At 36.9% G+C, this 22,993-nt stretch overlaps 1 protein-coding gene across 1 annotated transcript in view; it reads right to left on the minus strand.

The window, feature by feature from the left end:
- SLC26A7 (solute carrier family 26 (anion exchanger), member 7) overlaps positions 1-22,993 on the minus strand; it is a 31,676-nt gene that overhangs the window by 6,659 nt on the left and 2,024 nt on the right. The window contains exons 2-8 of the mRNA XM_010147502.1: positions 22,670-22,783; positions 19,691-19,768; positions 17,546-17,641; positions 10,699-10,805; positions 8,421-8,487; positions 3,515-3,652; positions 1,709-1,757 (exon numbers count right to left, since the gene is read on the minus strand). Coding sequence (XP_010145804.1) covers positions 1,709-1,757; positions 3,515-3,652; positions 8,421-8,487; positions 10,699-10,805; positions 17,546-17,641; positions 19,691-19,768; positions 22,670-22,783 — 649 coding nt within the window. The remainder of the gene's footprint in view (positions 1-1,708; positions 1,758-3,514; positions 3,653-8,420; positions 8,488-10,698; positions 10,806-17,545; positions 17,642-19,690; positions 19,769-22,669; positions 22,784-22,993) is intronic.

The raw sequence follows: 22,993 nt of genomic DNA on the forward strand, positions 1-22,993 counted from the left end.
AGATCCATAAAGCACTGGAACAGGTTGCCCTGAGAAACTGTGGATACTCCATCCCTGGAAGTGTTCAAGGCCAGGCTGGATGAGGCTTTGAGCAACCTGGTCTAGTGGAAGGCGTCCCTGCCCATGGCAGGGGGGGTGGAACTTGATGGTCTTTAAGGTCCCTTCCAACCCAAACCATTCCATGTTTCTATGATTCTATGATTCCATCTTCCCACCCTACTGGCACCCTGCATTGCAGTAGAGGCAGGAACTAGGTACAGACCTGCCCCTCTCTGAACCAGGGGGTGAGGGCAATAGCAGCTGTTTAATTTGGTGCTGATACAGGCCAATGGCAAATCCGTATTCCTCAGAGGGAGAAAGAAAAGATTTTGACAGAGATGTACATTGCTGAATCCCCCAGGACAAATGCTATAAGGATTAAAGATCATGTCTTCCTGCTGTCCTCCTTCCTAAAAAGTTAAGCCGTCCGTTTTGTCTTCCTCTTCATAGGGATTTTTCTTTTTTTTTCTCTGTTTTTTATTTTAAAGCTCCCATGAAGAGTCACCACAGACTTCTTGGTGCAAAGAATGACAGAGCATTTAAGTCTTCAAGACAGGACTTTAGCAATCAGAAAAGAGGTCTTGTGCTGTCTGTCACTTCTGCTACATGAGAAACCAATCCATCCAAAAGAAGACTGAAATATGTACTGCCAAGACCTTCCAAAAATCTCCTCACATATAAAGTGCGTTACTGTCTTTTAGTATTTTACAGGGTAGTGCTGTATATTCTTCAGTAGCTGTTATCATTGCTAAGTGCTACAGCAAAGCACTCTGTCACTCCCAAGTCAACTAAACACTGTAGTATCATAAAAACGTCATGAGACTAGTTCATAAATGTAAACATTCAGACAACAGCCCCCAAATCAGATTGTCTACAGTGGCCTTAATGCTTATAAGCATTTTAAATAAACACAATATTTAATTCCATCCACAATGAAGTCATCTGTATAAAGTATCTTCTGCAGAAGTTTGCAGCACCTCTCCCAAGGGAATGTATGTGTTCTGGTTTAAAAGTTATAAAATGTGGGAAGAGTGGAATTGTCCAGTCTAATCCTTAAATGAAAGCAAACACCTCATTTTTTTCTTTATTCTATACCATATTGATATACTGTACAATAGTGGTGGCCATAATGTCACTGTTAATTCTGCTGATGTTTTCTGAGATTTTCTCCTAAGTGGCTTTAAAGACGACAGAGATTTTGCATGGCTCTGATCTTATCCTATTTGTACTTTTGCTTACTAATATTGAAGTCCCACTGTGAATGCAAAATAAGACCAGAGCTTAGCAAAACAGCCCCTTAGGCCTTTGTCTGAAGACCAGTCCAGGCAGTAACGTGGGAAGCAGTCCCCCCCGGCTGTATACCTCCCTCAGTATGAATGCAGCGGTTCATGAGAAATAAGCATGGACTCCTGCAGAAAAGGTATTTTCATTGTTTCCCTGCTTTTGATATCTTAAAAAGTCAGTAAAGAAGAGAATAAAAATAAGACCTGTTAGGACAAAGTTAACAGAGTTTAACACTGTTTAGGACTCTTGCATCACTGAACGTGTGGTCTGACTAAAAACATTAGTTTCCAGACAACTTGAGTTCACCTAGAAATAAAAAGTGTGAGCCATTTTACACACTTATATCCATCTTGTTTGTAATATCATTCATAGATAGTAAACTCACCATGACAACTTCCATTGGAAAATGAACAGAGCAACATGTTCTGCTCACACTGAAATAAAAGAAGCAAACTATAAACATACCAAGGAAAAGTGGTCCTATGCATAGTAACCAGAGAAAATCAATGCAGTACATAAGAATGCTGTTTCTTAATATCAAAGTTAACTCCTTCTCTCCATACTCTCCATAATCATGTTGTATGTGACAGCCTATTGCATATATATACTATTTGCTGACTATGTCTCAGTATTCTTTTAAAGCGATACCAAACTGATACCTTGTTTTTCTTTTTAGATAACTCAACCTCTGTCATGTTTGGATTCACTGGAAAGCATGTTATGAAGAACATGCTTTTGGGGATGCAGAGGATGGGTAAGAAGTGGTCAAAAGGTGGGAAATATGTTCTTGAAAAGATAAATTCTAGCTGTTGATTTTGTAAGATTAACTTTTAATTAATTTTCTACATACTGCAGTCTCATCTGCTACACTAATATTTTAATGAGAACATTTTTGACACGCAAATTTATTAAATAATTACTTTTATCTGTACTATTCTTTTAAATAATGCTTTCAGTATGAATAATAAGTTCTCAGTAGAAATATGAGTTAAAATCAGAAATACAGCACAAAAATAAAATCCAAAGTGCAATTCTTTCACTCCCATTGTGTGCTACAGAAAGACCTTTATTCCACAAAATAACATCATGCACAGTATTTCAGGCAGCTGTACTGCCAAGTACCTTACAGAAGAGAGAAAGGATAAAATCTCCCTCCTATGTAACTTATAAATTAACCTATTAAATTAACTTATTAACTTATTACACTTATTAAATTAACTCATAAATTAATTCCATGCAAATCCTCTGTAATTTCTCTCTGTTTGGGGCTTTGGTATCATACTAATCCAAATCAATTAGCCTACCAGAACTGAGGGAAAAAGCAGCACCATTTCTGAGCTGAATTTCTGAACAATGTGGAGAAGCCACGCATCAAAGTAAGTGTGGGTAACAAAACTTTTGGCAAGAGACAGCAGAGGTGATAGACACACATTGCTGAACAGTGTTTTAACCCATCTAAGAAATGTCTGTGATTTTCTCAACCCAATTTGCCAAACAGTATAAAATTGCCTATAGCAAGCACTGTATGGTATTGGAATGTCTTCATAGTGATGTTAGAAAAACAATACAATATTTTTTTCCCTTTCAGGAAGCGTTGTAGGAAGTTGAAGAATTTTTGTGCAGATAAAATGAAAAAAATACTATACTTATGGAGATTTTCTCCCAAACTGAGTAATACATGATTTGTATACAGTTTATTTTTTACATACAATCAGTGCAGAAAATGAAAAAGACACACTACCCTTGAGAAAAACTTTAGCCAGTTTGAACGTGCTTCTTAATTATCCTGGAATTATTTATAGTCAGAAACAGAAACAAAGTGTCTATCGCTTGTGGATTCATCTCCATCAAAAAAACCCCATATTTTATTCAAGTAGATTTGTAGCTGCTCATTGTCTTTTTAAAATCGCAACATTATATTAGCTGAGGTTATTTAAGTTCTGCCAGAAATTTTGAATAGTTTTGGATACGTGCTTTAATGTCTCTTACACTATCATATACAGAAATAGTACAAGTATTATTTTCAGTTAATAAGAAGAATATAATACATATCGAATCTGATTAAGATAAGGATCAACTTTATTCTAAATTCATCATTTGCAACATTGCTTTTTATATCTGTTTCAGTACCTGATTGTATTCTCTAAGAAATGCAAGGAAAGCAATCATAATCTTCAACACCACATCCTACCTTGTTTACATCTTCACATGCCTGGCTGTTCGTGGCATCCTTCTGGATTATCTTTATCAGGTCAGCGTGAAATTTTTTTGCATTCAGAAAGATTAACGGATTGTTGACTGAAACTATCTTTACCTGTTTTAATGATTCCTGCAGAATGAAATAAACAAAGTACTGAAAAGTTTATCTTGGGTTTGTAGACTAAAAACCAAACTAGTTTCTTTAAAAACCCTGAAAATTTCTGTAAATCAGCCTAGACGGAATAAGAATGATTTAACAGATAACTGTCTTGATCAGTCTTCACACAACTGAAGTAAAAAAAAAAAGGAATATAAGTAAATTATAAAGAAAATTATCCTTAATTCAAGTTACCATGGAAGATAATTCATATCATTACGATGCATAATACTAAGAACTATTATCTGGCAAATAGTAGTATCACTTTTTCAGTTGGTAAGATCCCCAAACATAGGCAAGACAAGGTTTGCAGACAGGGAATATCTTTTATCAGACAAACACATGTTGGAAAAAGTACAGAAGGTTGTGGGGCATACACTGCAGGTGGTTTCGGCAATGCTGAAAATATTCATCTTGGTCATCTGAAGATGACTTTAGTTCAAGAGGGATATTTGTCCATGGAAATACTTAGTGGATCCAGCCCAGACTTGAGCAACATAATTAAAATCATAGAACCATAGAATGGTTTGGGTTGGAAAGGACCTTAAAGACCATCTAGTTCCAATCCCCCTGCCATGGGCAGGAACACCTTCCACTAGACCAGGTTGCTCAAAGCCTCATCCAGCCTGGCCTTGAAGACAGCCAGGGGTGGGGCATCCACTTTAAAACTTTGCCAGTACATATCTACAATCATCACAATAAATAATCTACATGAGAACCATCAGCTGCCCCCAATCCTGTCTCTGCACTTCCTTGAATAACTTTCAACCAGTTCACCTGGTACCTTCAATAAAACTGTGTAGCCCAAAACACAGATGTTACAAGGAGAAGGATTTCTGAAGGACATCAGATAAAGGTCAGAAACCCCCAGGTATCAGTGGGGAACGTTTCCTACAAAATAAGAACCGTTTCTGTCATTCTCAAGGTGGACTTATTAAAAAAATATTCAAAAGCCAGTTAGAAAATTAATATTTATGCATAAATATATTGAATGTCAGCAATCACAAGCTCAGCTAAAATACTCGCTTTGTAGGTAGGTAGAATTAAACTATTTCTACTGAGGTCTCCATTTTACACAGGTTGTGAGCTATGTCTCTCTTTTCCTTAGGAAAATCAGGTCTGAGACAAACCAAATTCAATGTGGAGCACAGCTCCTTTAACATCTGCTGCTTCTATTTCAGACTTGAGGAAAAGTCTCTTTCCTGCTTTTTCCAGTTACACTATATGCTCTAGTAAAAGATATTACATCTACTTATAAAGTTCTTTATGTACATTCCAATAAATAACTGTATTAAGCTTTTATGCATCTAGTGCTGTAAACAGGAATAAGCAGGAGCATGTGCGGCCTGTAAAAGTTACCAATATTTTCAGTAGCATTTTCTACTTTTCCTATCTGAGAAGCATGCATGCCACTACACAATTTTAAATAGCCACAATACCACTGCTCTTAAGTGACAGCTGTCAAAAAAAAAAGTAATAGCATTAATTTGCCTTTCAAGCATGTCTTTTATGGAAGCTGAGAATCTCTAGGTTACATGTGGATGTTCACAGTGTTCTTATTCCAAGGGAGAGGAAAAGAGGATCCTTGAATTTCCCACCACCTGAACCCTGAACGGCAACAATTACCCCTAGGTATTTTCACATGCAAAACATGCTATCACCAAGTGTCAGTGTCAACAGTCTCATATGAAACTTTGCCCACTTTGGAAGAATGAAAACAGAATGAGACACACCATTCTGCTGATTTTAATGGGCAAAAACTGCAACAGACACCACCAGCAGGTCAGCAGCAGACCGTGAGGGCAAATCAACAGATCCAATTCCGAGAAGTTCTCCAAAAGGATTTCAGTCCACAAAACTGCTATATGCAATAAAGCATCTATCACTAAGTCCAAAAAGGGGTCTGGATACAGAAAATATCCATTTACTACTGAAATAAAATATCTGATTTATGTGAGCATCATCTCCCAAAAATGAACTACTTGTACCTATGGGTAGCAGAAAGTAAATACCAAGAATTCGCAAGAGAATACAGGTTCAAAAAGCTGCTATTCTTTTTAACAAAAGTCAGAAATATGTAGCTGGTAAGTGGAGCTGACACAGAGACAATTTTTTAAGTAGCTCAAAAAAACATGGGATTGCATTGAAGACACGCTGTTTTCCCAAGAGGCCTTCAAGAAAAACAGAAATGGAAATCTTCCCCGCAAACCACACAAACTACCTCCTGCCTGCTATTCAGACTTTTGGGAACCAGACAATCTCTCAGACACCACCACAGTGACCATCATAAAAGCTAAGGAAATATTTCAGACATCCAAAACTGAAGCAATGAACCCCAGACTATGTATAGGAAATTTGCACAATTTACCTACGAATGTGATTGTGGTAAATAGGACATCACCAACATACCTCAGTCCGCCAAGTGGCAAGGCCTCACTGGCAATTAAAACTGCTAAGATTATATGAAAGAAAACTCTAAACTAAGGGCAAAACAGAGGGAAATATATGCTTGGATGAAGAAATACTCCAACATCCTACAAATTCCCTTAAAAACAAGGGGAATATACAAGCTATACACAGCTTGATGTGGAGAGAAGTGAGTACCTTGTTGCCATAACGGAATGAGCAAAGTGGAAGATGAAAACTAAGAAAAAGGAAGACTGCTGTGCAAAGATCAAAGCCTGTGATGATCATCAAGCTAATAAGCTTCCAAAAATACAAGGTAGAAAATTGGAAAGGGTCAATTCATAAGCCCAAATGAGGAAGACCTAGACTTACGTACAATCTTTTGACCAGGATGGGCAAGGACATCTGTGCCAAATTTGGCTCGGTTTTTTCTGTCTCTGGTTTGGTTCTAGCTCCTTTCTTAATAAGAACTATTCTGAGAAAAAAATGGGCTTTCTCTTTGTTGTGTCCTTAACAAGTAAAGAAGAAAATTATCTCTGCTGGCCTATCCCCACTGTCATTAGAAGGATATCGGCAATTGCCCCGTGCACTCTGCACAGTTCTGTTTACACTAGGGTAAGAATTCAGTTCAGGGAAGGTCTGTGATGCAATGTGTTTCACATAAGCTTCTAAATAACCTCTTGATTTTTTCCACATTATAGTGTCTTTTTTCCTGTTGATGAAATAACCTCTATAAATCCACAGACCTTAATGGCAGGGTAGGTCATTGAACTTGCATATTTTCATGTTTAAAAGTCCTGTTGTTTATGTCTAAGCTGTTATTTACCAGGGGAACTTGGATCAGGCTTACATTCATACATTAAAAATTACCCTACATGCCTGCTGCAACCCACTGACTCTAAATTCAATTAAAGGCATTTTTCTAAATCTTAAAAATATTTTCCTTCTTTGTTTTGTGTAATAAGCTCTTGAGCAACTTACTTTCTTAAAAAATGTTATTTTCCCCGCTGTCTGCAGACACTAGTTTGTTATTACTTGGTCACTGGCATTAATCTTAATGATCAAGGAAAATAAAAGCAGGGGGGCAGCTATCTTAAAAAAAAAAGATGTATAGGGATTTGTACAAAATATTTTATGAACTGATATGAAAAAAAGCAAGCAAATCAAATTATGGTTACCCATCTCTGACAGAGTTACTCCAAATTTTTTCTTAAGAATGAAAAGTGATATAATAATTGACAGCTGGACCAGCCTCAACAACAGTGTTTTTAATTCACATTGCAGAGCTCTCCCCATTCTCATGTACCTTTCACATTCCAGCATTGTTCAGCATGCCAAAACAGTAAACCACCCTGAGCCAAGTTCAGATTTTGACCCCAAGATCACTCAGATGGAAAACATTTGCCAGAATAAAACAAATTCTTTTGAGGAGGGCTTCTTAGTAGTGAGGTAAGAACTGCTGAGCATGTTGCTTACTGATACATAAGACTCATCATAAGCATTAGGAAATGAAAGAGGACATAGTGGAAACTGCCACAGTGGGGAAGGCAGGATGTCCTGGTGACGGGGCTCTGTGCTGAGAGGACACATGGTTCTACTTCTCTGTTGGCTGCTGACCTACCGTTGCATCTCAGAGGAGAGAGTTCACCTCTCTGGGTCATTACCTTTCCCTTCTTACCATGGGCCTGAGCACAAGCAACTTGGATGATAATTGCAATGAAAATAACCGAAAGAATTTAAAATCTCTGACTGGTAGGTTTAAGGTTGTAAGAAGCCATATTTTAAAAGCACAGTCTTTTGGAGAGATTCTTACATCCATTTTTCATGTGAGGAAACCCTTGTTTGACTACAGATGTGTGAAGCAGTGACAGCTTCATGTGGATGTCCCTCCTTCCCCAGCCACACATGGTGTCCTCTAGGACAGTCCCATCACAAGGGGCTGGTGGCAAAAATGGGGTCAGAAAAGAGTTTGTGGGTGATGAGAGTACCAAAGGGCTTTTAGGAAATGAGGAAATCTGATAAGGATATAGAGACAGCTATTGTTTGCTCAGATGGGTCCTGACCTTCTTGCCATGAGATTTTCTTAGCCTTCAGAAGTTGTTACAGAGAGCAATTACTAACTTAAAAGTAAAAAATAAACTAAGATAGTTAATATTCCAAGTTCTGATGCCCAGGCTAGTGTTATATTTACTATGTCATACTGGCTTTTCATTTCAAGTGGTCATTTCATAAAAAAGTTCCCTTGACTCACTGATTACAATGTGGTTACCAACTAGGGAAAATAAACAAACTGGAAATAGTGGAACACACACATACAAAAGCTCATTTAACTTACACAGTTATCTTCTGGTTTGTATCTATATTCCACTTCTTTCACATTTTTCAGATTCAGTGTCTTTGCTCTGTAACCAATACACAGAGAAAAATCGGTAAGGCAAATGATCAGCAGTCTTGAACAGAAGCAGAACACAACACACCCCAAAACTATGGTGTACAAGTTTAAAGCTGCAATGATGCAATCCATACATATTTTTGTGCATATAAACATAAGTTTTTGTGATAATGATCTAATTAAGAGTAAAAATCACATTTTAAAATTATAGTATATCACTGCAAAAATTTGATAGAACTTTTTATTCAAATATGAATAATTGTGATATTTGTTAGAATCATAATTTTAAATTTTGTTACTGTTTTGTAGCTGGTTAGAGAGCTATTCTCAAGTCAAGGTAGCTAACATATAATCTCCAACTTTGAAAGTATAGAGGTTTAATTAATATTTTTACCTGCAAAATCATATTGTAGGTAAGGAAAAAAAATATATTGAATAGCTATGGGTAATGAAAACCAAGGATGTTTTATTTGTCATTAAATTTGATGTACCACTGTATGATGAAGCAGCATATTTCACTCTAGCTATCAAAGTGGGGACCTCAACTGGAAAAGCCAGTATCCCTGTGGTCTCTGCATGGTCACTGAAAAGAGAAGGTTTCCTTGAAAAGGCAAATCAGCGTACAACCTTCTGCTTCAGCACATCACTTGCAGGAAAAACAAGAAGAGTATGAGAGCAGCTAACACCCGAGCTTTGTACCTAAAACTAGGAAAATAATCCCAGAATACAAACATTTAATAGATGTAGCAATGTGCACGAGTATTTGCAGGTACTGGTGTTGGCTAAATGAGGCTTGCAGAAGTCAGATGTCCTCTCCTGTGTGTGTAAATTGAGCTGTAGCTGCTGCTCGTTTTAATACGTTCCGATACATAACATGTACCATGTCCAGCACTCTGGCATCTGAGCAGAAACTTCACAATAAATCATCTACAGTATTTTTCTTGCTGACACTTTTGCCCACAACTGGGTGTCTTACTGCATGTTCTCTTGCTAACCACTCCTCCACAGCAGTTTGTAAGGCTGTTAGCTTGTTCAGTGCCTTTAGATTGCATGGGCAATCATGTGCAGCCTGACTGAAGAGCACAGAAATCACCAGCAAGAGTCTTATTTACATACTAATTAAGTGCAGGTTCAGACTCAGCTCTCTGTTAGATCAGACAACAGAAGGCCATGCTATCTTGTGTCAGGTATCTCTCCCTTTCTGCTGTGACAGAATCTCAGACATCCAGGCACAGGGCGTAAACAACATGAAAACTTACCTTTTCCTCCCTTGCTAGAATTTACCAAAATATTAGTTTGCTGAGTAGCAGAAGTTTACCAAAAAGGTGCTGATTGATTCAAGCACAAACTGTCTTCCATAATTTGAAATTGCCTTACAATTTTCAGCTATTTTCACACTTCTGCTGCAACTTATTCTATGAGAATACAGCTGTGCACAAGTGGTTAACACCAAAAACTGTAAGAAGGATTAAATCATGCTGTCTATATTGTGCTTCATTTCAGTGGGATTCAATGTTCACCCAAACAACTGTCTGTGAGCAGCAACTCATTTGCCAGACTGGTGAGCTATGGATTGACTTGGTGGCACAAAAGGATCATGAACCTGAACTGATATTTTCCTTTACACATGATCCAAAGTAGCAACTGTAATATATGAAAAAGAATATGTAAATTTGTATTAGCTCCAGTTTATTTGTCCTGGATTTCTAAATCATACATAGAAATTATAATCTACTTTTCACTAGGCATTAGGAAAATTTTGCAGTTGTGCTTCATTAATATATATTAACAGTATAAATGGCAATTATCAAGTCCTGTGAAACATAGTATCTAGGAATTTATATAAGGATTTTGTTAGTAGGGCTTGTCAGACATACATTCTGCATGATGAACAAATAAGTATCTAATGGAAAAAAAATTATTGATTTTTTTGTTATCTTACGCTACCTTCACGTAGTGAGCCTTAGAGATGTGTAATACTAAGAGATGTCACAAAATAATCCGATAGTGTGGAATGTTCTCGAGATCCTTAGCCTACAGTAAATGCACATGTGTGACTTTTCCTTTTGACTTGTCTTACCTTGTAATTTTCTGCAACAAAAAATCTGAAGTTTCATTGTGAAATTTAGTGTTCTGCATGTCTACCCTGATGGTGAAGCAATGTGCCTGAAAGAAGACATAATGATGTCCTACTAGAACATTTAAATAAGTTACTTCTCACCTGGGAAAGCGGAAAATCACAATTACTATAGTGCAGACAACGCCATACAACAGTCCCACGTTAGCAGCAAAGCATATTGTAAAGATGTAAGTGCTAACCCATATGATCTTTAAGAGGGAAAACAAAAATTGAGGATTAGTTTTAATGTTTGTAGCAATGTACATTCTGTGAATCAGAAATAAAAATTTTTAAAACAAACATAGTTTCTCAGAGTTGAACATTTGATTCTTTGAACTGGAAAATATTGAAGGCTGAATTAGCAATTAAAATAATGTCTACTCACAGGAGCACATATATGACATAGCACTACTCACCCCAGTGCTCACACAGGTTCCTTTCAGAGTTACTTAAAATAGCATATGTGGTTGCACTAACAGCATAATTCAGAATTAACTCAGTTGTTTTGTAAAACCTATATTTTATGTTTTCACATTGCAACCATTTGTCACCTTCTTCACTGCAGACATTTAAAATACTTCTTTCTTTTTACACAATGAGGTACCCTAAAGGTCATGTACAGAGAGCTCTTCTCCCACTAATTGTATAAGTGGAAACTACAATTTGCAAGGAGATTAATTAAGGGTGGCATTTATCAGAGTATGACTGACTAAAGCAAGTCGATAACAACTAAAAATTATTGTGGAATCAATTTCTTCACATGGAAAAGGTGAGATTTCAGATTACCTCCCCATCTTTCCATATTTCATTAATAAAGTTTTGGATTAATTTTAAATTACAATTTAAAATTAGAAAGAAGCATATCTGAAACAAAAGTGACTTTGGGAAGGAATTTAAAATATTAAAATCCCAAAAGTTTTGAACGTTGCAAATTTTTTTCTTAATTTTTTTTAAACAGAAACTTATCTATGTCACTTATATTTCCATACTACAATGATGTGTATGATTGAGAGAGAGACAGATTTTACAATTAAAAGGAGAAAAGTACAAATTACTTGATTTCTTGTATGAACCTAATGTTAGCCCATATTTCTTTTCTTGAGGGACCCTTAAGCAAAGATTGCTACCTAATCTTTACAGAAAATGTTTTAAAGAAGAATGGAAAGTATTTTCACTCCTCTGGATATACTGATCTCCACAGGTGCCCATTTCAACAATTACAGTGCTTCTTGTTAATGTCTGCAGAGGAACAGATCACATTACAATGACACAATCAGTGTTAAAATTATCCTTTCTGATGCTTTCACTTAGTTCAGGAAAGCCAGAGACAATAGAATACTTTCAGCCTAACCACAGGAATTTTGCTCAAGCAGATTTCAGAACTGTTATTTTATTAATTATAAAATGTAAGTTATACCATACCAATTTGTGCTTCACAGAGGATGCAGTGTTACATGACTCTACTGAGAAAACTTTTCCTCCCTTATCTTCAAAACTTTAAACTACTGCAAAAGGTTTTGCAGTCTCTTCAACGGCACAGCTGCTAAGTAAAGAGGTCATTCATTCTTTGAAACAGTGCTCAACCCTCAGTTATATTTTATGACATCTTATACAAATTGTTGTGCATATATTTGCAAATATTTTACAAGCAATAAGAACTAAATTCCTATTAATCAATGAGAAAGTAATCCTAAGATGTACAAATCCAATATATATTTATAAAGAGGCTCGCTGGACATAAAAGGACTAACAGAAGTACTATAAACCTGGAATTCAGGCAGGATCACGAGTTAGCCCATCCTGATAAGGCTGAGCCCTTGACACCTGAGATCAAGCAACCTACTTCAGCTGCAGACCTAAACCTCATCACTTCTACCTGAATCACAGCTGCAAGCCTGCAAAATTCTTCTGTCCCAGAAGAAAAGAACATGAAAACCCAATACCAAGTCTACACAGCAAGAATCAAAGCCAAAAATATTTTAAGTACTGCTGAATAGTAAGCCAACTATTATCTCCCATCTTAACTGTAACTAGTGACTGCCATTGTTGCGGAGGATGAGCCAAAGCAATCATATTCACATCTGTCCATCACCCTTTCAGCGCTTTGTATTGGCCTGGAGTCAGTACTTTTTTGGGTAGGGTAGCATCAATTTTGTAGAAAGAAATTATGTTGGTCTGATAGATTTCTTTTAATTCCTGGGTTGTCATAAGGTTCAACACAGAAGTCATAAAAATATGAAAGTTTTCTTTGGCAACTTACTTTAAGATGGTTATTGTATACTCCAGGACAGATAGGATCTCCTCATTCTTCAAATCTTAGCAATAATTTATTATAGGCACATGTTATTCTCAAAAGTCATCAAAATCCAATTTTAAAATAAGCTTGTACTGTATTAACTAAAATAAACATATATATAAAGGGGGAGAAAAAAACAAGTAGGAGATATGGATTTATGTTGAATTCTGAGTGTATCAGAAAGTATCAGAAGCATTGAGAAGTATAAATCTGCTGCCTCCGAAAATGTGGGTGGTGTGTTTCCACATGCACCTTTTCATCCTAAGAGGTCTACCCATCCACCATTGAGTGAACCATGAAATGGGAATTTGATGAGGAAAAAAAAGCTGCTGCCTACTTCAGGAAGAGGTGACTCACACCCTAACATGACTTGAATGACAAGCTCTATACTGTCTATAATGAGAGGCTACAATGACTTGCTCAGATATAGAAGCCCTTGCTGCAGTCACCAGCACGTAGCCAGAAGAGTCTTATTCAAGTCCTTTTAATTCAAGGGGTGCCTCAGCAAAGAAGATGCTGGAGTCCAGGAGGAGTCTCTGCCTGCAGGGAGGCTGCGTAGCATGCCCATGTTCCAATGTCCTTCTGCAGACAAATGACTGATGTGTGCATATGTCCTCAGGGCACCCTTCATCAAAACTTACAATTCAAGTGCTGAAGACCACTACAGCCATAAAATAGAAACTGCTTAATAGTGGTATGGTAGCTCTCTGATATAATTTTTCACAAGCATTCCATACGCAATGATTGAGAAGGTATTTGTTTGCACAGACTGTGCTGGACACAGATGGACTGATATAAATATTATTCTTTAAATGGAATTTATATGGCTATCACACTTTCAATGGATTAAGCATTTGTAAATTCCTTTCCGCCCCACTGAGACTAACTACAGCAAAACTAATGTAACTCAGGGTAGCATATTCACTAATGCGGGAAAGATAGACAATCTCCCTGGCATGTCATAAGACAGAAGAGTTCATGTAAAATTTTTATCATAGAAAAGATGGCTGATTACTCTTTGAAAAATTGTTTATAGAGCAAAGCCCTCAGTACTTTCTCATGAATCAGGGCCCCTGTGTGGTGCATACCTGAACAAATCTTAAAGTTCATCTATCTCCTGAAGATAATATGTTCAGAAGTTCTAAAAATACATGAAATTGCACCAGAGAACTCAAAAATTCCACAGAAGATCCTCCCATGGCCCCCCACTCCAGTTTATTTTGTAAAAATAAAGTGACAGGGTGGTGTCTCCATGTCTTGGAAAGCATGAGTCTTGGAAAGCTCATACTGGCAAGATCTTGAAGGGTAGTTGACAAAAGTGAGGACCTCCTTGTTGCATCTACTTTAATTACTGAAGCAGTAGCATTCTTTACACCCTTATATATTAAGATACGTGCATATAGTTACAATTCATACATCCATAACTACCTCTTCCTTACAGCACCATGCAGGAATGTGTAATTTTTACAATAAATTTTTGCCATTTTTTCTGCTTTACAACTCAGACATACAACTTAGCTCTGCCTCAGCTGTGGTCATTTCATGGCAAAGTCGTTTGTACAATTTTTAACATTATTTTCTCTTTAAATGCCATAGTATTTATTTGTTGAATACCCTAAATCCTTGATCTATAGTTAACTATGATCCTTGTTCTATTGCCATTTTTCAATTAGAGGGTCACCTTCTGACATACTTTTTACCCATCCTTTGTCCCTTTCAAGTCCAACTTTTAACAGGAAAAAGAACAATTTTCTTCAGCAGTCCACTACCAGGCAGTAGTCTTTGTCTAGTTTAAATGGCTGCAGATCATCTGGGATGCTCAGCCTTAAAAATAAGAGTTAGCAAGCACTTCACTCTCTTTTTGTTGGTATTAGGAAAGTGCACTGTCAGGCTGGAGAATAAAAAAGGGAAGTTAATCAAGAAGTAGGCCTGCATAAGGACTTAGGCTTTCAGGAAGAATATGGAAATCAACTTTTGATCTGAGGACCTAAAAAGTCCTTACAGAAGAATTCTGGATCAACTTCCTGGTAGTTCTCCAAAAACAGGCAAAAAATCAAGACAAATGGTTGTCAGATTAACATACAAAACACAGACAACACAGGAATCAACACCTTGGAAACAGCCAAAGATGAAGACAGCAGAGGGAGGACAAATACTGTTATGCATACAGTTATGTATTCAACATACATAGCGGAATAGAGCAATTATTGATCTGAAATGATTGAAGCCATCGAAGAAGGTGTGGGGCCCTTAACTGAAGCAAGAGACCTTTGAGGTTCATACGACTGCTGAGAACGGCAGGAAAGGACTCTTTGGACCGAGGACGGTGGGGCTCTAGCTGGAAAGAAATTGAATGTGATTGGAGAGGGAGGATGTAAAAACAGGACATTCCTGATGGTTGATAAAAAACAAATTGAATGAAAACTGAAAAAAATATACATAATAATATTCAGCTGATAATATTTAGTATTAGCTACTTAGGTCTGTCAGCCTAGTTGTTCCTTTGAGCTGAGCTGCTCCTAAATATTCAATCTGCAAGAAGAAGCCATCCATGTCTGAAAGGAGAGATTTCACAGACTCACAGAATATCCTGAGTCGGAAGGAACCCATGAGGAGTTCAACTCCTGAGCTACAGCTTTCAAGCTGTACCTTTTATGTTTAACAGGATTATGTTTTATAAAGAAATAATCAACAACTAAATATTACTCATTCCATTTGTGTTTAATGAGGAGCTTAAAGAAGCGCAAAGGAACAAGGTAACAAAACCCATAATATTCTGCTTCCATGCACTCTTCGTTTGCCAGACCTATGAGCATAATAAACCTGACTTCTATGTTACATGACACACGCCCTTCGAAGAATGAGTTCCAGAAAGGACAGCTGCTAATTATTTCCAAATGTTTTGTTAGAGTTTCTATCTTCAGAACACTTTGGATAACCTGGGTAATGGAACTGGTTAATTTCCAGTGTGCTGTCAATTGCTGGGGTGAATCTTTTCAGGCCAAAGTCAACACCAGCGTAGTTCCACTGGGCTTGGTGGGGCTCCTCAGACCAGGCAGCAAAGATGAACGTTTTTAGCCTTACTTTAGACTGTGCTGTTTAAAGCAAGATGATTTACTGTCAGGCTAAGGACTCATGGTATAACTACTTGGAGATAAAGTCTTGTTCAAGTGTGTTCAGTCAAAAAGATAAACCCAGCAAACTCTCCCTCTCTATAACCTCTCTTAGAAATACTGGCAGATGTCAGAGATGTAATAAGTAACTACTCACTTAACCTTCTCTGCCAAAGTCGCAAAAGCAAAAAATCAGTGTCTAGTCTAGTGAGATTTTAGAATATCCTGCTGGAAAACTTAACTACCTATTATCACAATGCACTGTTGAGAAGCTATATCTCTCTCCCATGACAACTGATTTTCTTAAGTCCACTGTCCCCAGAATAATTCTTGCTACACATAATTCACCATTTTGCTCACTGCTAATATGGGTGAAGACTAAATACTGTCCAAGTGGTAGCAAATATTTTCAAAATTTTTCGGCTTGAGGAACATAAGTTTTTATGAAAGACAGCTTTTCTTCTTGATGATACTAAAACAAAAGTAACTCCAATCTTTTGTGACCTAATATGAAAAATCTCACATAGCTAAACTTGATGTTTACTCAGATATGTTTTCCATACTGAAATCTCGTACTCTATTAAAAAAAAAAAAAAAAAGTTTTATCCAGTCTAGACTTACTATTACTGCTGTAGAATATTAAGTCACTGGTGAGTTCAACAAAATCCAGTATTACCTCCAGTAAACTGTACCTCCTAAAAGAGAGGGAGAAGGCCAAAATACCTTTCTGAATATTTGTTAACTGAAACTGCATAAACAAAAGTTGAAAAAGTTTTATGGGGTGTCAGTATGTATTTATGTAAGCGTTTAGGAGTTTTGATTCCACTAGTTGGCCAATACATTAAAAAACTCTCTCAGAAGAGAAATCTAGGAGTCTTCATAAACATGGACTCATCATTCATATTTGCTAGGAATTCTGTGCAAATGTATGTCAGACTATTCAAACTTTGCATTAAACTTGATTTTCATACTATGCCAATTTTCCATTTATCTGCTTTTTCTGATGTATTCCTCCTCTCATAGTGCAGAATCTTTCATTATCATCAAACAATAGATACTCTGTTTGCAAAATCTGGAAGAATTAAGGTAATTTACCTACAGCACCCTAGGACATGTATCTTTCTGCACCTCTAATGTTTCCAGTTCTCTTTGTCCTGTATGGTCATTCCATTTTCCCAGGTGACAAAGATACCAGGATGTCTTCTATAATACTACAGTAGCAAAAGCATGCTAACCAGCTAGAGACAGCATGCAAAATTAGACACACAGCTGCTCAGATTATCCTGATCTGTCTGTATAAACATCTTCAGAATGAAATTAGGTTTAATTCTTTATCATTTGATGAAATTCCATTTTTTGATACAATTGACATCCCAGATGATGTTTTTCTGAAATAGAAAATAAAATAATAGAACACAAAAAAACAGAGTAATAAGGCCTTGTACTTATATCTTCTAGGGCCACAGAATGGTTAAAGTTTAATTAGCAGGTATTTGTTAAAGGGTTTCAGGAAAACCTCCTTATATTAAATTTCACTTACCCAGTCTATTTTATCCACATTCCAATATTTTTTCAAGTCACGGAACTGCATTAACATCCCTTTCAAGCCCACCACGATAATGCTTGCTAACACACACTGCAAGAAATAAAAAACGAAAGCCATTTGCAGAATTGGTAGTGAAAAAGAATGCTCTGTCTTCAGCTTGGCAGACAGTATTATAATTACATTGTCAAAGAACTTATTGTTTCAAAAATGGGATATAAGCACGTGTCATTGTGACAGAAAAGTAATAATATCAGTCTCAGTTTTTCTTTCCTAAAGGAAATTTATAGGCCATCTGATTGTTTGAAAATGACAGAAACTTCAGGATATCCCAAGACTCTCCATGCATCACCAGAACAATGAGGTTCTGCCATAGTCTGGGGGACTTGGAAGCAAATCAGCACTCAACTTCTACACAGTGAGGAATTTTGATTCCCCTTTTTCATCACCTAGAGAAGGTCTCTAGAGCAAAAAATCCATTAACTTTGAGGCAAACAAAGTAATTAATTTTTCTCCAAATCAGAACAGGAAAAGAGAGGGATGAAGAAATAATCTGGAGCCAAAAAAGATAGAGTAAAAAGCAACAGACTTGCAGCACATGGCTGAGGAGGGCTGAAAAAGCATAGTAGAAAAGAAATAAAATATCTAGAAAGAAACATATGAAAAATTTTTTTTTTGCAAAATATGTGTAAAAAAGCCTATAGGAAAAGAGGCAAAATTTACATATAATGCCTAAAAAAAAATGAAGGGAGGAAAACAGTATAGTAAGAAAAAAGATATATTGTACATCCTTCTGCAAGTGTCCTTACTCTGGATGGTTAAAATAAGCTATAAAAGGATCTGTGTTTGAAAAGTGAAAACCTTCATGTGACGCTGTAAATAATATCACAAAGTAAATTTAAAAATACAGTTGAACTACAGTGTCATATACAACATGGCAGAATTATCAATAATTTTGGAGCTGTATTTTGTGTCTTCAGCATGCCTCTAGTTAAAATTAACTGTTAATTTGTAATACTATCATGGTTTAATCCCAGCCCCCAACTGAGCACCATACAGCCGCTCACTCACTCCCTCTCACCACGTGGGATGGGGGAGAGAATCAGAAGAGTAAAAGTGAGAAAACTTGTGGGTTGAGATAAGAAAAGTTTAATATTGAAATAAAACTAAATAACAGTAATAATATTAATAAAATAGATTATACAAAACAAATTGCGCACAATGTAGTTGCTCACCACGCACCAACCAATGCTCAGTCAGTTCCTGAGCAGTGCCACCCCCTCCCTCCCCCCTTCCCCATCAGCTTTCCCCTACTTTATATACTGAGCATGACGACATATGGTATGGAATATCCCTTTGGCCACTTTGGGTCAGCTGTCCTGGCTGTGCCCCCTCTCACCTTCTTGAGGCCCCCTCCCCAGCCTTCTCAGTTGGTAGACCATGAGAAGCTGAAAAGTCCTTAACTTAGTGTGAGCACTCCTTAGCAACAACTGAAACATCAGTGTGTTATCAACATTGTTCTCATGCTAAATCCAAGACACAGCACTGCACTAGCTACTAGGAAAAAAATTAACTCCATCCCAGCCAAAACCAGGACAAATACCAAAACCTAGATACAGTTTATATGAAAACACATCATGTTGCTTTACAGAGTCTTCGTGTAGAAGATGTATTCTGTGACAGAGATATAAGAATATTTCATAATCTTTCTGTAATTAAGCTTAGATCACTATCTACTATCATTTGTGTCTATCAATTTATTTATTTGAAAAGCAAAGTCATACAGCATATGCATAATTGGAGGAAAATTATGGATCTTCATTAATTTCTACCACACTTCATCAGTTTACAAATCCACAGCAATCTGGATTTGTATTTTTCATAAACTATGTGCCAAAAGCAAGTTAAGGAGAAATGCTTTATTATATAAATATGTGATAGTCTATATATGTGTAAAATCTACATGTATCGTGTTGTCATCCCTGTATTTTATGATTTTGAAACTTGCTGTGCCCTTACCATTCTTCCTCCCACTGCAATTAATTAGAGTTGTTTTAGAGGTAGTACTAATGTCTTTCCCTGAAAGAAATTAAGTCATTAGAAAATGTTAGTCGTAATCTTTAAAGAAGATAAGTACCGTACCATAGGCAGCCAGTACAGCATAGGTCCAATTGCATAGATGACCACAAGAATTAATGCACAAGAGATAAGGCAAGCCACCTAAAACAAATAAGAACAGGTGATTGAGTCTAATAAAAGCAACAACAAAACTGTGAAAAGCACTAATTATCAAATATTGTAGACAGAGCCAAGAAGGGGGATGGTGAAGAGGTTAGCTATTAATGTATGTATGGATTGCAGATGCATATAATTTTGGTTTTAATCTTTGGTGATTACCTTCAGCCAACTACAGTGAAAACACGGTAAGAGATCTCAGTATCTGTGCCTGATCCTGCTGCCAGCACAGAGACCAAGACTGTAGCATCACTTACACACTTGGTTATTAAGTGGAGCGTGTGTGAGCAATATCTCATCCCAGAAGTTTGGCAGCACCCACTGCCATTCTGTACCATTTATAGCCATGCACCCCATGTTGCACTGAATCATAGATCCGTCATATCACTGAGCAAAACTTACACGTGGAGAACTGGGTCATTGTTTTTGCACAAGAGGTTTCTAAATTCTTTTACTGGGATCAACAATGAAAGGAAACTATTGTCTTTAGTCAGAAACCACCAATGATTTAATGTTAGTATCAGTGGACTTGACTTTATAAAATGTAGGAACATTTTTTAATATATATATTAAAAATAATAATTAATTCAGGTGTAATGAATCCAAATATATGGTCTGAGAATTATATTTTTAATCATATTATATTATATTAATCTAATGGAAAACTACAGTAAAATTGCAGTCTCCTATTCCATTCTGACTGTTCACAAAGTAGAGTACTTCTGGTCTCGTTAAGACACAGTCCAGATTCACAGAAGGTTTTCCATGATAAGTAGACAGATGCTCACTTTATTTTTATATTGTTAATATGTTTCTTTACTAAAATAATTAGGTTTCATTTTAAGAGACAAGTTGTTAAAAACAAAACCAGACAAGTTGTTAAAACACTAGAAAATTAAAGCTGTGGTGTACTTAAAAATACTATCAAGAAAGATAGAGTGTTTACAGAAAAAGGGACAGAAAACCTGCTAGTAAAGTCACAAGAAACTTTTCCCTCTTTCTGCCTTAAAAAAAAAAAATAAAAATGTCGCTTCTATTTGAAGGACACTTCTACAGACCATCACTTCTGTTTTCTCACAGGAAGAGATATCACTGAAGAATAAATTACATCACTGAATCCCAGGTATAGACTTTGGAGAAAAAAAGCCTTTCTGAGCCCCTGAAAGGCTCTTCACATTTCTTTCATGACTTATGCCGTACTGACTTCTCTCTATGCAGTCAAACCAAGCCCTCGTGCTCTCATATCTATATTTTTCCAAGACAGCCCCAAAAGTGAAGGCTTGAATGGATGTGCTGCTTTCAAAAAAGAAGGCAGGAGAGACAATTTTATGTCTATTGAAGTACTTCCATAGTGTTAATGCACAGCCACACACTAACTTTTGGATGCAGGCTATACTATACTGTGAAACTGATGGACAAACCAAGCAGATGTTATTTTTACCCTGTACTTCCTACCTTGACATCAAACCATGGTGGTTTCTTTTTCCATTTCATATACTGAACAACCTTCAAGGCCTTTGCCTACATGTACCAGATCGAAAGTGCTCAAATATGCCTTCAGTTTACCCATATAGATGTCCAGGTTACCCTGAAGCTTCCTTGGAAAAGGCATGATGCAGTACAACTGTGGCTTGTACAGACAATATGTGAACAGTTAACAGCAGAGGATGTCTGTGAGGATGAGGGTACATGGTATGACATTGAGTCCAACCCAATGGTATGAAATAGCTAATAGCAAAGTGGTAGCTGAATTATTTGCATATAAATGCTTTTAAATATGATTATTAGATAAATTATTCATTATGATTAATTAAGTTCAGAGTACTGTGTGGGCTAATTAGCAAGTAATTAACATGCAGACTCTTGAAATAAAGCCCTATAAAATTTCTTAGTATTGTGGTATCTGCATGAGAAATAGTTTCAGGACATGGTCAAGAAGAAACAGTACAGACTGTGCTTAGCCCTGTCATTTGTACCACATTACCCTTTTCCTTGTAATTAATGACCTTTACACAGACAGGAGCAACGGTTATAAAAAGACAATAACAACAAACCAAAAAACATAACATTTATATGGCAGGATGCGACCGATGGACCCTTGAGTTTCAGAAGAAGGAGATACAGGCAATGCTCAGGGGGTTGTCCCAAGGGTGTCCCATTTGCAGTGGCCCATGTGGTGACATCATATGCCAAGGTCACAGACGAGCAGCTTGCCGCTTCTCTGTTCATGGGCATGGTTTTGTCAGGTAACAGCCTTTCAGAGTCACAGTTATAATTTTCATAAATTGCCGTTCCTCTTTTCTGAGTTACTGCAATAAGAACTTCCGGGATTGGCTTCCAGCAGTAAGAAATAGCCCAAAAAAGTCCTCAAAAGTCTGTCATTGCTGTGGGATCAGTGAATGCTGAGGGACAGACACGTACACCATGTCACAAGGTAGAAGTTGGGAGATTGCTTAGGTTTTTTGAGAGCAGGTCTCAAGGTTACTTTCACCTTTTACTAAAACTTCAGTTTAGCCTCTACCATTAAATCCATTAAACGCCATTAGAGGGCACTTTTGTTCCAGTGATAACAAATTAATATAAAATTGAAAGGGGTTTTGTGTAGTTTCCTGCAGTCTGAAAACACGATTCCTCATTACTGCCATAGATGTTAGAGTTTATATTGAATTAAACAGGTAAAAATGAGTGAGTGGAACCATTAACTTTTCTAGCAAGACAGCTACTGATCAGATGTAATTCCATGCAGACTGTTAAAAATGACAGGGCAGTCATTTCCCAGGACAGAGGGAAAGGGAGACTGGGGAAATACAACAGATAAATCAGTACAAGTTCCAGTGAACAGTATCATAGCCTTAATTCTCCTTGTGCTTCACGCTAACCCATTACCTGTGTTTTGGCGCCCGTACTGTATAGAAGTGCCGACCGTCCCATCGCTGCAGCACTTGGTATGCAAAAGAAAAATGAAGGAATCACGTTGCTGAGGCCATGAGCCAAAAATTCCTGTAAAGTTGTTAAATAGAATATGGTTTTTTTCCTATTGTTCTGTCATTTCAATGCTTCTTGCCAACAAAGGAGTCCCCCTATATTAGCAATGACAAAGGATGGCCATACTTTTGAGGGAAAAACATCACATATGTACATGATAAAAGATCTTCCAATATAACATATCTTCTCCCAGATCAGAACTGAATTGAATGATAGAGCTGCTGA

The sequence above is a fragment of the Eurypyga helias genome, unplaced genomic scaffold (genome assembly GCF_000690775.1).
Source record: "Eurypyga helias isolate BGI_N326 unplaced genomic scaffold, ASM69077v1 scaffold172, whole genome shotgun sequence".
Taxonomy (NCBI): domain Eukaryota; kingdom Metazoa; phylum Chordata; class Aves; order Eurypygiformes; family Eurypygidae; genus Eurypyga; species Eurypyga helias.